At 43.8% G+C, this 12,598-nt stretch overlaps 1 protein-coding gene across 1 annotated transcript in view; it reads right to left on the reverse strand.

The window, feature by feature from the left end:
• si:ch211-107o10.3 (uncharacterized protein LOC407663 homolog) overlaps positions 1-12,598 on the reverse strand; it is a 47,162-nt gene that overhangs the window by 14,147 nt on the left and 20,417 nt on the right. The window contains exons 3-5 of the mRNA XM_068018231.1: positions 11,155-11,346; positions 8,848-9,009; positions 469-585 (exon numbers count right to left, since the gene is read on the reverse strand). Coding sequence (XP_067874332.1) covers positions 469-585; positions 8,848-9,009; positions 11,155-11,346 — 471 coding nt within the window. The remainder of the gene's footprint in view (positions 1-468; positions 586-8,847; positions 9,010-11,154; positions 11,347-12,598) is intronic.

Here is a 12,598-nt window from a genome sequence, read left to right on the forward strand (position 1 = left end):
AGCAGGGTACGGTTAAGGGGGAAATGAAGGCGGCGGCGATTGCAGCCATTGAGAGGTGAGGCAACACTCGGACGTCATTACGTCTGCTGGCATTGTGTGGTGACATCGGTGCGCGCACACGCAGATTCATACTGGCAAGCTGGCAAATGTTCAGACACACGCTCATAACGTCGCCGATCGCTCTGCTCATGCTCTGCGTTGTCAGGAAACACTCAGAAAGAAGTTTCTCTTGAATTCCCTATTGGATTTATTAGTGACTTGCATATACTTATGGCACCTAGTTCTAGTCTTGCCCACAAATTGCAACATCTTCTTTACATCTACCCTATCAAACCCTTTCATAATCTTGAAGACCTTTATCAGGTCACCCCTCAGTCATCTTATTTATGGAGCAAACAGCCACAGCCTGTTCAATCTTTCCTGATAAGTTATAACTTCTCAGTTCTGGTATCATTCTGTAGCACTCACCTTTTAATTTCTTTGCCAGCTCCCTGGTGAACAGTACATTTGCCAGCTTGCTCTGTTCATAACTAACAGCAGGATTGTAGTCATTGTCCAAATTAATGTCATCAAAATGAATTTTACCTGCATTTGAGAAAAGAATTAGAACAACCATTTATTGTCTTTAGACATTGATGAAATGAGATTATAAAAGGTGGTTGAATGAGAAGCAACTGTTGTCTTTGGGCACTTCAGGTAATGGAGACAGAATTCTTTCTCTAATCTTTATCCAGATTGTGCATGTTACATCTGTATCAAATAACAGTTCTTTTTAATACAGCGAATGAGTTAACGGGAGCAGACTTTTCTTTTAAACTGGAGACAAATTAATGTTTGCTAAAATGACAACAATCAAACAAGAAACAGACTCTAAAAGGTCACTGGGTGCACAAAATGAATGGCTGTTTCTCAAGCTCTAGTTACCTCAAATGTCATCTACAACTTGGGTAGACCTACTGCAACCAACTCAGCTCAATTCAGCTGACTGCAGAGCAATGGCCAGGAGAGGGGGTCAAACAGAGAATGCTGACTGGGATATCTTCTGTATTTACCTGGACAAGTACTACATCAACAGGTTAGACGGAACAGAAAACCAGTGAGTTCATCTAGACAGAGTCCAGAAATATTTTAGGTACAGGCCCCAGGAAACAATGAACTGGGCGAAGATCTTGTTCATCTAGCAGGAAGTTCCAGACTGTTTGCAGACACGTCATTTATATTAGGTGTCAGCTGTGCGTCAGTGGGTAGCACTGTTGTCTGAGTCAGAAGGTTGAGAGTAAAGCCTGGCTACCTGACCTGAACCCAACCAAACCCGACTACATGTGCCATGTTCCGGTCGGGCCTATATTCTGTGTCCAGCATTCGGGCTCGGGTGGGTCGGGTTCGGGTTGGCTGTGGTCGGGTTTTGTTTTCTATTGTTTTCTTTTTAACCTACGTTTTGGCGTGATGAGGGAGGATGTTCCCGATGGCTGGGGAATCCAGAACCAGGGATCACAGGATACAGGGTACGCCATTTAGAACCGAAATGAGGAGAGATTTCTTCACTCAGAGGGTGGTGAACCTGTGGAATTCTCTACTGCAGAAGGCAGTGGAGGCCAAATCATTAAATATATTCAAGAAGGAGATAGATATATTTCTTAATGCCAAAGGGATCAAGGGATATGGGGAAAAAGCGGGCAGGGTACTCAATTAGACGATCAGCCATGATCTTTTTTGAATGGCAGAGCAGGCCCGAGGGGCCGAATGGTCTACTCCTGCTCCTATTTTCTATGTTTCTATGTGTTTTTCCTTTTAATAACGTTTGATATTTTCGGGTCAGGTCGGGCATGAAAAAAAATTGAAGGACTCGGGCCCGGGTCGGGTTTTAATTTTATACCCGAGCCAGGCATTAGTTGAGACTTCAATATCCACTCCAACAACATGAGCATATTCTAGGCTGACACTCCCAGTTCCAGCATCGTGGGAGTGCTGCACTGTTGGAGGGGTTGCCTTTCAGATGATACGTTAAACCGAGGCCCTGTCTGCCCCCTCATGTGGATATAAAAGGTCACCTGGCACTATTTCGAAGAGCAGGGGAGTTCTACCCGATGTGATTTGAGGGATAAATATTGGCAAGGATATCACTAAAAAGAAAAACTGTCCAGGCAGCACTAACAAAAAAAAAGAAAAACGCACAGGGGCCTGCTGCTTTTGTTTAATGATCCAGTCTCAGGGATTTGGGAGGTGCAGCAGTCCCGTCCCATTACACTGCACTTTCAGCAATGCCAGGAATTTCTGAACTTGTTTTTTCCTTGTACTTATTTCCTGCCTTTGCTCCCACTGATTATTTATAAAAGGGCTTACAGCAACAATTAGACTCTTTGAAATGGTTCCTCAGTACTCCTCATTGTACTGGAGGAACTTCCTCAAGCCTTACCAGATTGTTGGTGGAAAGGTGATTCTTAAATTTCTCACTCCCTCATAAGGAGACCACACATTCTACTCCACTCAACACAAGTTGCTGGAATATCCTAATCTACTTGTTCACATCTTGGATCATGCCCCAACAGTTAGCTCCCTCTTCTCCCTTGCTAGTACAGGAGTTAGAGGCTTTTAATTAAACACTAAAGTAGGCTTTAGAGTTCATTTGCTGGCTTCAAAGATGTAGTTTAATCTCAAGGACACAAGAGAGCACAGATTTTTCATTACTGGAAGCTAAAATAATGAGAGCAGCGAGTATAGCAGAAAAAAATTGGCAGCTGGTATCAAGGGTACTAGCAAAAGTTTATTTTATAAGCACATTAAGGGAATTTTTTAAAAAGGAAATGGCCCCATTAACATCAGAACGCAAGAAGAGGAGTAGGCCATACAGGCCTCCAGCCTATTCTGCCATTCAATAAAATCATGGCTGACCTTAGACCTCAACTCCATTTCCACCCCCACTATCATTTGATTACTGTCCAAAAATTTAGCGATCTCAGCCTTGAATGTACTGACTGACTATGCATCCACAGCCATCTGGGGTAGAGAATTCCAAAAATTCACACCCCTCAGAAAAGAGATTTCTCATCTCAATCCAAAATGGTCATCCCCTTACCTTGAGACTATGTCACCTAGTTCTAAATTCTCCAGCCAGGGAACATGGCTTCTCAGTATCCAAGATCCCATATGCTTTGCTAATTACTCTCCCAATATGTCCTGTCACCTTCAAAGATCTATGCACATGAAGACCCAGGTCCCTCTGTCCCTGCATACTCTTTAGAATTGTGCCATTAAGACTATATTGCCTGGCCCTATCCCGGGCTGGATTTCGTGCAGGGTGGAGCTCATGGCGCCAGGCTGGAAAGGCGGGGAAATCCTGCCTCAGCATTTTTTTTTGAGCTCCCTGGAGCAACCCTCCAGCCTTTTGTTGTCAAAATTTGAGGCGGGAATCCCGTCCCTTTAAAGACTGAATAGGGATGGGGATCCAGGCCCCAATAGCTGCCGGCCAATCACAGGATTGGCAGTTCAGCAGCGGCATTGCCACCAGGAGTGGTACTGCAGAGGCCTCCGACAGAGGCCCAGCTCTGGAACCCCAGAGAAGAGGTAGGTGAGGCAGGGTTGCCGGGGCCAGTCCGGAAGGCCCCGGCAAAGTGGGTGTCCGGTCCGGGGGAGAAAAAGGTCACGGGGCGTATAGTTCCTGATGGGGGTCCTCCTTGGGCCCAAAAATTGCCCATAGAGGAGGGACTCCCTCCCCCCCACACCACACCAAGCCTGCAAGGGTGAGGGGGGGGTGGGGGGTAGTGCCTCATTTTCCAAGGCGTCCTCCCCGCATGGCGGTCCCTGCCACAGGTAAATCTCGGCGGCGACAAGAAAAGGCCCTTATTTGGCCTCTGGGTGGGAAGGTCGCCGTTGGCCTATCCCACCCCTGGCACAATTGCAACCAAAGTCCTGGCTTCAGGTTTAGTGGTGGGTGACTCTGCCTCGATTCTCCAGCACCACCCTCAATCACGAAAGCTGCTGTCAGGACAAGAACATCCAGCCCCACATGTCAAAATGCATCACCTCACACTTCTCTTTATTAAATTCCATTTTCCACTTATCTGCCCATTCCGCTAGCCTATCTATGTTCTGTTGCAATTGATTTGTATCATCCACGTTGCTTGCCACTCCTCCAAGTCTGGTACCTTCGGCAAATTTTGAAATTTTACTTTATATTCTAATATCCAAGTCATTTACAAATTATAAAAAAAGCAGTGGTCCTAGCACTGACCTTTGGGGAACCCCACTGTCTACCACCCTCCTGCCCGAAAAACAACCACTTACCACAACTTGCCGCTTTCTTTCCTGAAGCCAATTTTTTATCCAATCTGACGTTAACCCACCTATTGCATGAGTCTCAATTTTGTGAACTAACCTTTTATGTGATACTTTGTCAAATGCTTGCTTAAAATTCATATAGACAAGATCCACTGCATTCCCTTCCATCAACCTTCTCTGTTACTTCATCAAAAAACTCAATTAGATTAGTCAAGCATGATCTGCCTTTTACAAATCCATGCTGCTCTCCTTAATTAACTCAAACCTCTCCAAGTGCCTGTTGATTTTTTCCGATAGGTTTCTAAAACCTTACCCACCACTGATGTTAAACTGACCAGCCAGTAGTCATTAGGAATGTCCTTACATCCTTTCTTGAATAAGGGTGTCACATTTGCTACTCCGTAGTCCTCTGGCACCACCCCCAAAGTCAAGGGGAGATTGAAAGATTATGGAAAGCCTATTCACTAACTCCATTTCCTCTGGCAGCCTGGGATGCAAGCCATCCAAATCAGGCGACTTATCCACTGTAAGCACAGCCAGCCTTTCCAGTACATCCTGCCCATCAATTTTCACCCCATTCATATCCTCTACCAGTTCTGCTTCTACCAATATTTTGTCAGCATTCTCTTTCTTAGTAACCACCAATACAAAGTAGTCAGTAAGTATTTTAGCCTTGCTTTGTGCCTCTAAGCATAAATCACCCACTTTATCTTTATTGAACCCATCCTACCTCTTGCTGCACACTTACTATTTACATGCCGGAGAAGATTTGTGCGTTCCCCTTTATGTTAACTGCCATTCTATTCTCATTCTCTCTGTCAGTCTTATTTTGCTCTTCACTTCTCTCTCAGCTTATTGTATTTGGCCTCGTTCTCACTTGAAGAATTCACCTGACATGCATCAGTTTTTTGTTTCATCATATTTTCTATCTTCCTTGTCACCCAAGGAGCCCTGGCTTGGCTTCCCTACCTGGAATGTAGCTAGACTGTAACTGAAACATCCCCTCCTTATTAAAGGCCCATTGTTTCATTACAGTTATTCCGATCAGTCTTTGGTTCCATTATATTTACTCTGGCTAGAACCACTCTTCCAATTTAGAAGTTCTACTTTAGATTGTTCCTTGCTCTTCTCCATTACTAATCTAAACTTTATGCTGATCATTCTTACCCAAGTGTTACCCCACAGAGACTTGGCCCCAACACCAGATCCAGCAATGCCTCCATCCCAGTTGAACAGAGAACATACTAGACAAGGAAGTTCTCCTGAACACATTTCAGAAATTCCTCCCCGTTCTAACTTTATACTGTCAGCAAACTTGCATACATTACACTCGGTTCCATCATCCAATTCATTGAAATTCTCAGTCTGAAAGCATGACTCAGAGCTTCCGGTTGCTGGCCATTTCAATACACCCCCCTGCTCTCGTGCCCACATATCTGTCCTGGTCTTGCTGCAGTGTTCCAGTGAACATCAACGCAAGAGAGGAACAACATCTCATTTACAAATTAGGCACGCTACAGCCTGCCGGACTGAAAATTGAGTTCAATAATTTCAGAGCATGACGGACCCCCTTTCTATTTTCAGTTATTTTTTATTTGTTTGTTTATTTTAGTTTGTTTCATTATTCATTTTTTTTTTACCATGTGCCTACCCACTTTTTTTTAAATGTTTGTGCTTTGGGCCAGGGCTGTTCATTTTTCTGTCAATTAACACCCTCTCTGCACTAACGCTTTGTCTTTCAGCACACCATTAACATACCGTTTGCCTTTGCTCAGTGACCTTCTGGTCAGTTATTCTCTGTGACCCTCTGTCCTATGAACACCTTGCCTTTTTGTTATCTATCGCCCCACCCCGCTTTAATTGCTTAAAACCTATTGTATTTCGAACATTTGCCAGTTCCGATGAAGGGTCACTGACTTGAAACATTAACTCTGCTTCTCTCTCCACAGATGCTGCCAGACCTGCATATTTCCAGCATTTGTTTTTAAATTCAATCCATTGATATGGATTGTAAATAGCCGAGGCCCAAGCACTGCTCCTCACCACACCCCACTAGTTACACCTGCCAAATTGAAAATGATCTGTTTATTCCTGTCTATTTTCTGCCAGCTAACCAATCCCCAATTCATGCTAATATATCACCCCTAAATTTTCCCTAATCTGTGTAACTACCTTTCATGAGGCACCTTACCGAATGTCTTTTGAAAATCCAAATATACTACATCCACTAGTTCCCCTTTACCTACCTTGATAAGGGTTTATTTTGTGGGTGTAACTAATAGATTTGTCAAACACAATTTCCCTTTCATAAAATCATGTTGACTTAGAAAATCATAACATGATTTGACAAAGTGCCCATGTCCCTAATAATGGATTCTAGCATTTCCCTACTATTGATGTCAGACTAACTGACCTATGGTTCTGTGCTTTCTTTGTCCCATCTTCCTTGGGTTACGTTTGCTACCTTGTAATCCATTGGAACCATTCTAGAATGGAAGATCAAAACCAATGCCTCCACTATCTCTGTAGCAACCAGTTTTAAAACTCTAGTTAAAACAGTTCTCCATTTAAAAAATATGTCCACCTAGGAAATCGGTCATAGCTGATTAGCTTCAAAAGCTAAAAAAAACTCCAAAAAATCAGCAACTCAAAAACAGCCCCCAACATTAACTTTATGGTGTGAAAAGGAGTTTGAATACACCAGTGTACAGAGTTTTAACTCCAGTGATGTCATGATTTATAACTTTTAGTGCAGTATGTAAGAAAAGGAATTTGCAGCTGTCATGCAGGCCCCCACCCGCCAAGAATGAGGCACATTAATTTCGCCACATGGGACACTAAATTTCAAATTGCTGCTGGGAAGAAGAGAAGGCCTGTTACAAGGAATTGCCGGGGCCCTGGCCGGAAAGACATTTTTGCATATTAGCAGACAATGTTGGAACAAAGGAGCTATCCCCTGCTCTCATACAATACACAGAAAAGACCTAGTCAAACCAGTCAGTCACATGACCACCCTGCTGGCCAACTTGGGGAATTTTAAATTATAGAGACAGTTTTTGAACTGGCAGAAAGCTCTTTTGCTCCTGGACTAGAAAAGACCTCCTCTCCTCCTGTCAGCTTCCATCTCTTTTCTCACGGAACTCCAAAACCCACTGAAGACTCATGAACCCCAAGAAAGCGAAAAGTCTCCTACAGTGAACAAGGAAGAATAATACTGGGCCCCAATGAAAAGCAAGTCCATATTTTCAATCAAGGACTGTACAGCGAGCTCGAAGCACAGTAACAAAAAAAACCTTCCTCAGAGATTGCCTCAAATTTTTCCACTTTAACTTTTTCTTCTGCTCTTTTCTGTCTCTATCTGCATGTGCGTATCACGTATGCATGCCAGCGTGGGCGCGTCATGTATTCGTAGGCGTTAACCGAATTAGAGTTTAAGTTTAATAAATTTCATTTTTCTTTTTTAAACCTAAGAAAGCCTGTTTGTGCTCGTTTCTTTGCCTTATAATTGGAAAGCGGTGAACAAGGATTCACCATGGGGGAGCTCAAAACATTGTGTTTAAAAATAAAACCCTGTACAGTAAGACCAGGTGAAGGCTGAGAGGGACCTCTAGATACCTTTCTCACCTGGTCATAACAGCAGCAAAGGTGCATCTGGAATGATTAAAGCGAAGGTTTGTCACTGGACGGGGTGGGGGAGGTCTGGGAGCAAGGTCCCACCTCTTTCACTTGATTATGTGCATTCTAAACTTTACAGTAATCCCCAAATTGGTAAGTTTTATTTCATTTTTTAAAATGCACTCTTTAACTGTAGCCCCATTTTATTCTCAAATCCTGGCAATCCTATAACTGCCATGAGACGAATGCTCAAATAAAGCCAGTTAAATCATTCACATCGGGAATGACCTCTATCTTAAAAAGTGGCTGTATCCAACCTTGAAGAAAATGGAACAACATCTCGGCATGCCCAGGAAGTTTCTTTTAAGAGTTTTTAAAAGCTACATTCCAGCAATCACTTAACCCCAAGTTTCACAACAGTGAACTGTAGTCTTTTCAACTTGTGTTTAGCTAGAGTACATCAGCAGCATGTAATTACTCCAGGTTCTCAGAAAGATCCAGTTTTACAAAGTGTCAATCTAGCTAGCTTATTGTATTCTGTGATATATATTTGCGAAGTCTCTGTCCCTGTTATTCTTCATGCATTTGCAGTTTTCTCTCCTTCCCTTCTTTGCTGGGCAACAATTCCACAGGCACCCCATCAAAAGTGGCCATTATTCATAGGGTGAGCTTGGCAGTAATTGCTAGCAGGCTGTTCAAACAAAGGGTACATCACAGCTGAGCTAGATTCAGTCCACCGCTTTTAATCTGGGCTGTTGGATACTGATGAAGAGCCTAACTGATTTCTCTCTTCTTACCTCGCCCTCCCCCCATTCCCCAAAACCCCAGCTTCAGACATCTGCTATTCTGTCCCCGAGATCAGCTAATTAAGCATGGTGAGAGGGTAGCTAAAACTTCCCTAATCTATTGGGCTCAGCTCTGCATTAGGCCACTGCAAGTGGGCAATAAACCTACCACGAATGTGGGCTAAACTGGATACTGTAACAATCCGACTGGGCGTGGATTTCTTCAGCAGGTCCAGCAGGAGGTTGGTCAGGAGAAAATGACCCAGATGGTTAACTCCAAACTGCATCTCAAAACCATCCTCAGTCTTCCACTTGGGACACCTCATGATACCTGAAGATACAAATGGAAAAATCATGCGAGAACAAGGTACTCAGAGCACTAGCCAGAATGCACGAAACGTGAAGCAAAATGCACAGTCTTAGACTGTACTTTCCCATGTGTGCAGGATTATTTCAAATAAAGCTAGAAGGAAAGAAAAAAAAATATATCAGTATCAAATTCTAAAGAATGCATGTATGGCTTCTTGATAAAAGTGTATAGAAAGACTGCAAAATCCTCACTAAGCGAGTACTGCACTTATCAGATAAGATGTTAAACAGAGGCCCCATTGCCCTCTCAGGTAAATGTGAAAGATCCCATGTCACTATTGGAAGAAGAGTAGTGGAGTTCTCCCCAGCATCCTGTCCAATATTTAAACTTCAGCCAACATTACTAAAACAGATTATCTGGCTATTCTTCTTACGGCTCTTTGTGGGACCTTGCTGTGCACAAATTATTGTTGGTCTGGATTTTACAGTACTAACGACAGTGAAATTGTCAGTGTTTGCTGTCATTACTTCTCTGAAACAAACAGCAACTTCTGGAATCCGCACATGCACAGGTTATGTGTAGAAACCCAGAAGTTGTTGTTAGTGATTCCATCTCTCCACTGCTGAAGTCCCCCAGACTGCAATCAATTAGAAATCACTGATCTGATGAGAAGAGTCAGAGGGTTGGAATTTATACTCATGCTACTGAAATTGGTAGCCGTTGAAAACAATGGGCACATCGCAGAGCCGCCGCAATATTAAGCGCAGCGGCTCATTTAAAAGCCGGGGTAGACTGCCCACCCTGATGACGTGGAGGGGGCAGGCTGTACGTCCCCGACAATGGCATCAGCTGCCTTTCTGCAGGTGCTAATGCCATTTTTAAAGGGCTCAGAGTCCTGCATTTCAATTTAAACATTTAAAAGAGAAATTTAAGGAAAAAAATTGAAAACATTTATTTTGCCACTCTCCTATTCCCCCTCAGTAACCATAGAATTACTTTCCCTCTTAACCCCCCCACCAAAATACTTAGCTTGTCCACCTGACCTTCCCCCCCCCACCCCACCCCAAGTACATAAACTTTACACTATAACCCTTCCCACCATACCCTACACCAATGATACTAGTTTGACCCCGCACTCCCCCACTGCACTGAAAAACATATCTGCGTCCCCCCTCCCCGCCAGTGTTACGCCTCGGTTCCCCGGACGGGGATCCGAAGGCACGGGAGTGCCAGCCACCGGAACAAATATCGCACCGGGACAGACTGTGGGAGAAGGCAATCAATTCATTAATTTACATTTATTTCAATATGTTAATGGCAGTCCCGTCGCCAAGCGGCGGGGGCCGCCACGAGGCCTCACCACCGCCAATATCGGGCCGGGCCCTCACGGCATGGGGGTGCATAGCAGCCATCTCCCAGAGACATTTTCTGGCCCCCCCGCAACCTGCGGCCCACCGGTGGGTCTGTAAAATTCAGTCCATAGAGTCTGTGCCCTTTTATGCTATTAGTCTCAAATGTAAAAAAACTTTAAAAAGCTACACCATGTTGACGGAGGCATAACTGGTTTCTAATGGTGGACTAAATTCATAATTACCGCTGAAAAACTTCTCCATCCTTGAAAAGCCAATGCTACATTTCTGGAATATCAACTTTCCCCATTATGATAAAAAATACATTGAAAATTTTTTTAAATAGTTTGATATTCAGCTTCTACCCTAATCCTATGTGTAGATCTCAACCATTTATTTCACACTCTGTAAAACTTAAATTAAAAAGTGAAGGATAATCAGTGCATTTTACTTCCTGGTTTGCTGTCTATGAGAATACTTCAATGTGACTGGCTTTATGACACCACTGTGGTTAGATGGCTGGAGATCCCTTTACTTGGTGCCAGATTCAAACTAATGTCAGGAAAGGGGAAATCCACACCACAGAGATCGCTAGATCATTGTGGGCGGCTTTCTTCAAGATCAGCAGAAAGTGCCGTCGCTTTGTTGCTGACCATGAAATCCGGGCCATTATGTAGGCAAGCATGGCAGCCAAAGAGTATGCTTCAAAAGTAATTCATTAGCTGAGATGCACTTTGGATGCACCAAAGATGTAAAAAGGCCTGATATGAATGAAATTATGTTTCTTCTTTCACTTGCTCCTTAAACCAATACTTGCCTGCATTGTTGATGAGAATGTCTAGGCGCGTTTCAGTTTCCAGAATTTTGTTAGCAAATGAACGCACAGATTGGAGTGAAGCCAAATCCAGCTTCTGCACCAGGACATTCCCATTCCCGCTCGCTTTTCTGATCTCTTCTGCTGTCTTGTTGGCTTTTTCCAAATCCCGGCAAGCTAGTATTACACGAGCCCCTGCAACACAAAGTGAGGCGGTTAGGATTCTTACTATTAAATCTGAACTTAGAATGATACAACACGGATGGAAGTCATTTGGCCGATCATGCCTGTGCCAGCTCTTTGATAAAGCTATCAAATTAATTCTGCTGCTCTTTCCCCATAGTGCTGTAAATATCTTTTTTTCAAATATTTAATACAAGGAAAGTGACACCAGAATTGAGAACGAGAGATCAAAGTCACTTAGTCATAGAGTTATCCAGCACAGAAACAGGCCCCTGGGCCCATCGTATCCGTGCCGGCCATCAAGCACCTAACTATTCTAATCCCATTTTCCAGCACTTGGCCCGTAGCCTTGTATGCTATGGCATTTCAAGTGTTCATCTAAATAATTCTTAAATATTGTGAGGGTTCCTGCCTCTACCACCCCTTCAGGCAGTGCATTCCATATTCCAACCACCCTCTGGGCGAAGAAGTTTTTCCTCAAATCCCCTCTAAACCTCCTGCCCCTTACCTTAAATCTATGCCCCCTGGTTATTGTCTCCTCTGCTAAGGGGAAAAGTTTCTTCCTAACTAACCTATCAATGTCCCTCATAATTTTGCATACCTCAATCATGTCCCCCCCCAGCCTTCTTTGCCCTAAGGAAAACAACCCTAGCCTTTTCAGTCTCTCTTCATAGTTGAAATGCTCCAACACAGGCAACATCCTGGTGAATCTCCTCTGCACCCTCTCCAGTGCAATCACATCCTTCCTATAGTGTGGTGACCAGAACTGTACACAGTACTCCAGCTGTGGCCTAACTAGCGTTTTATACAGTTCCATCATAACCTCCCTGCTCTTATATTCTATGCCTTGGCTAATAAAGGTAAGTATCCCATATGCCTTCCTCACCACCTTATCTACCTGTGCTGCTGCCTTCAGTGATCTATGGACAAGTACACCAAGGTCCCTCTGACCCTCTGTACGTCCAAGTCATTAATGTACACTACAAACAGCAAGGGCCCCAACACCGATCCCTGCTGTACACCACAGGTCACAGGCTTCCACTCGCAAAAACAACTCCCTGCCTCCTGCCATAAAGCCTATTTTGGATCCAATTTGCCAAATTGCCCTGGATCCCATGGGCTGTTACCATTTTAACCAATCTCCCATGCGGTTCTTTATCAAAAGCCTTACTTATGTCCACGTAGACTACATCAACTGCTTTACCCTCATCTACACATCTAGTCACTGCCTCAAAAAATTCTCTCAAGTTAGTTAGACATGAAC

Source organism: Heterodontus francisci, chromosome 38 (genome assembly GCF_036365525.1).
Source record: "Heterodontus francisci isolate sHetFra1 chromosome 38, sHetFra1.hap1, whole genome shotgun sequence".
In the NCBI taxonomy this organism is placed as follows: Eukaryota; Metazoa; Chordata; class Chondrichthyes; order Heterodontiformes; family Heterodontidae; genus Heterodontus; species Heterodontus francisci.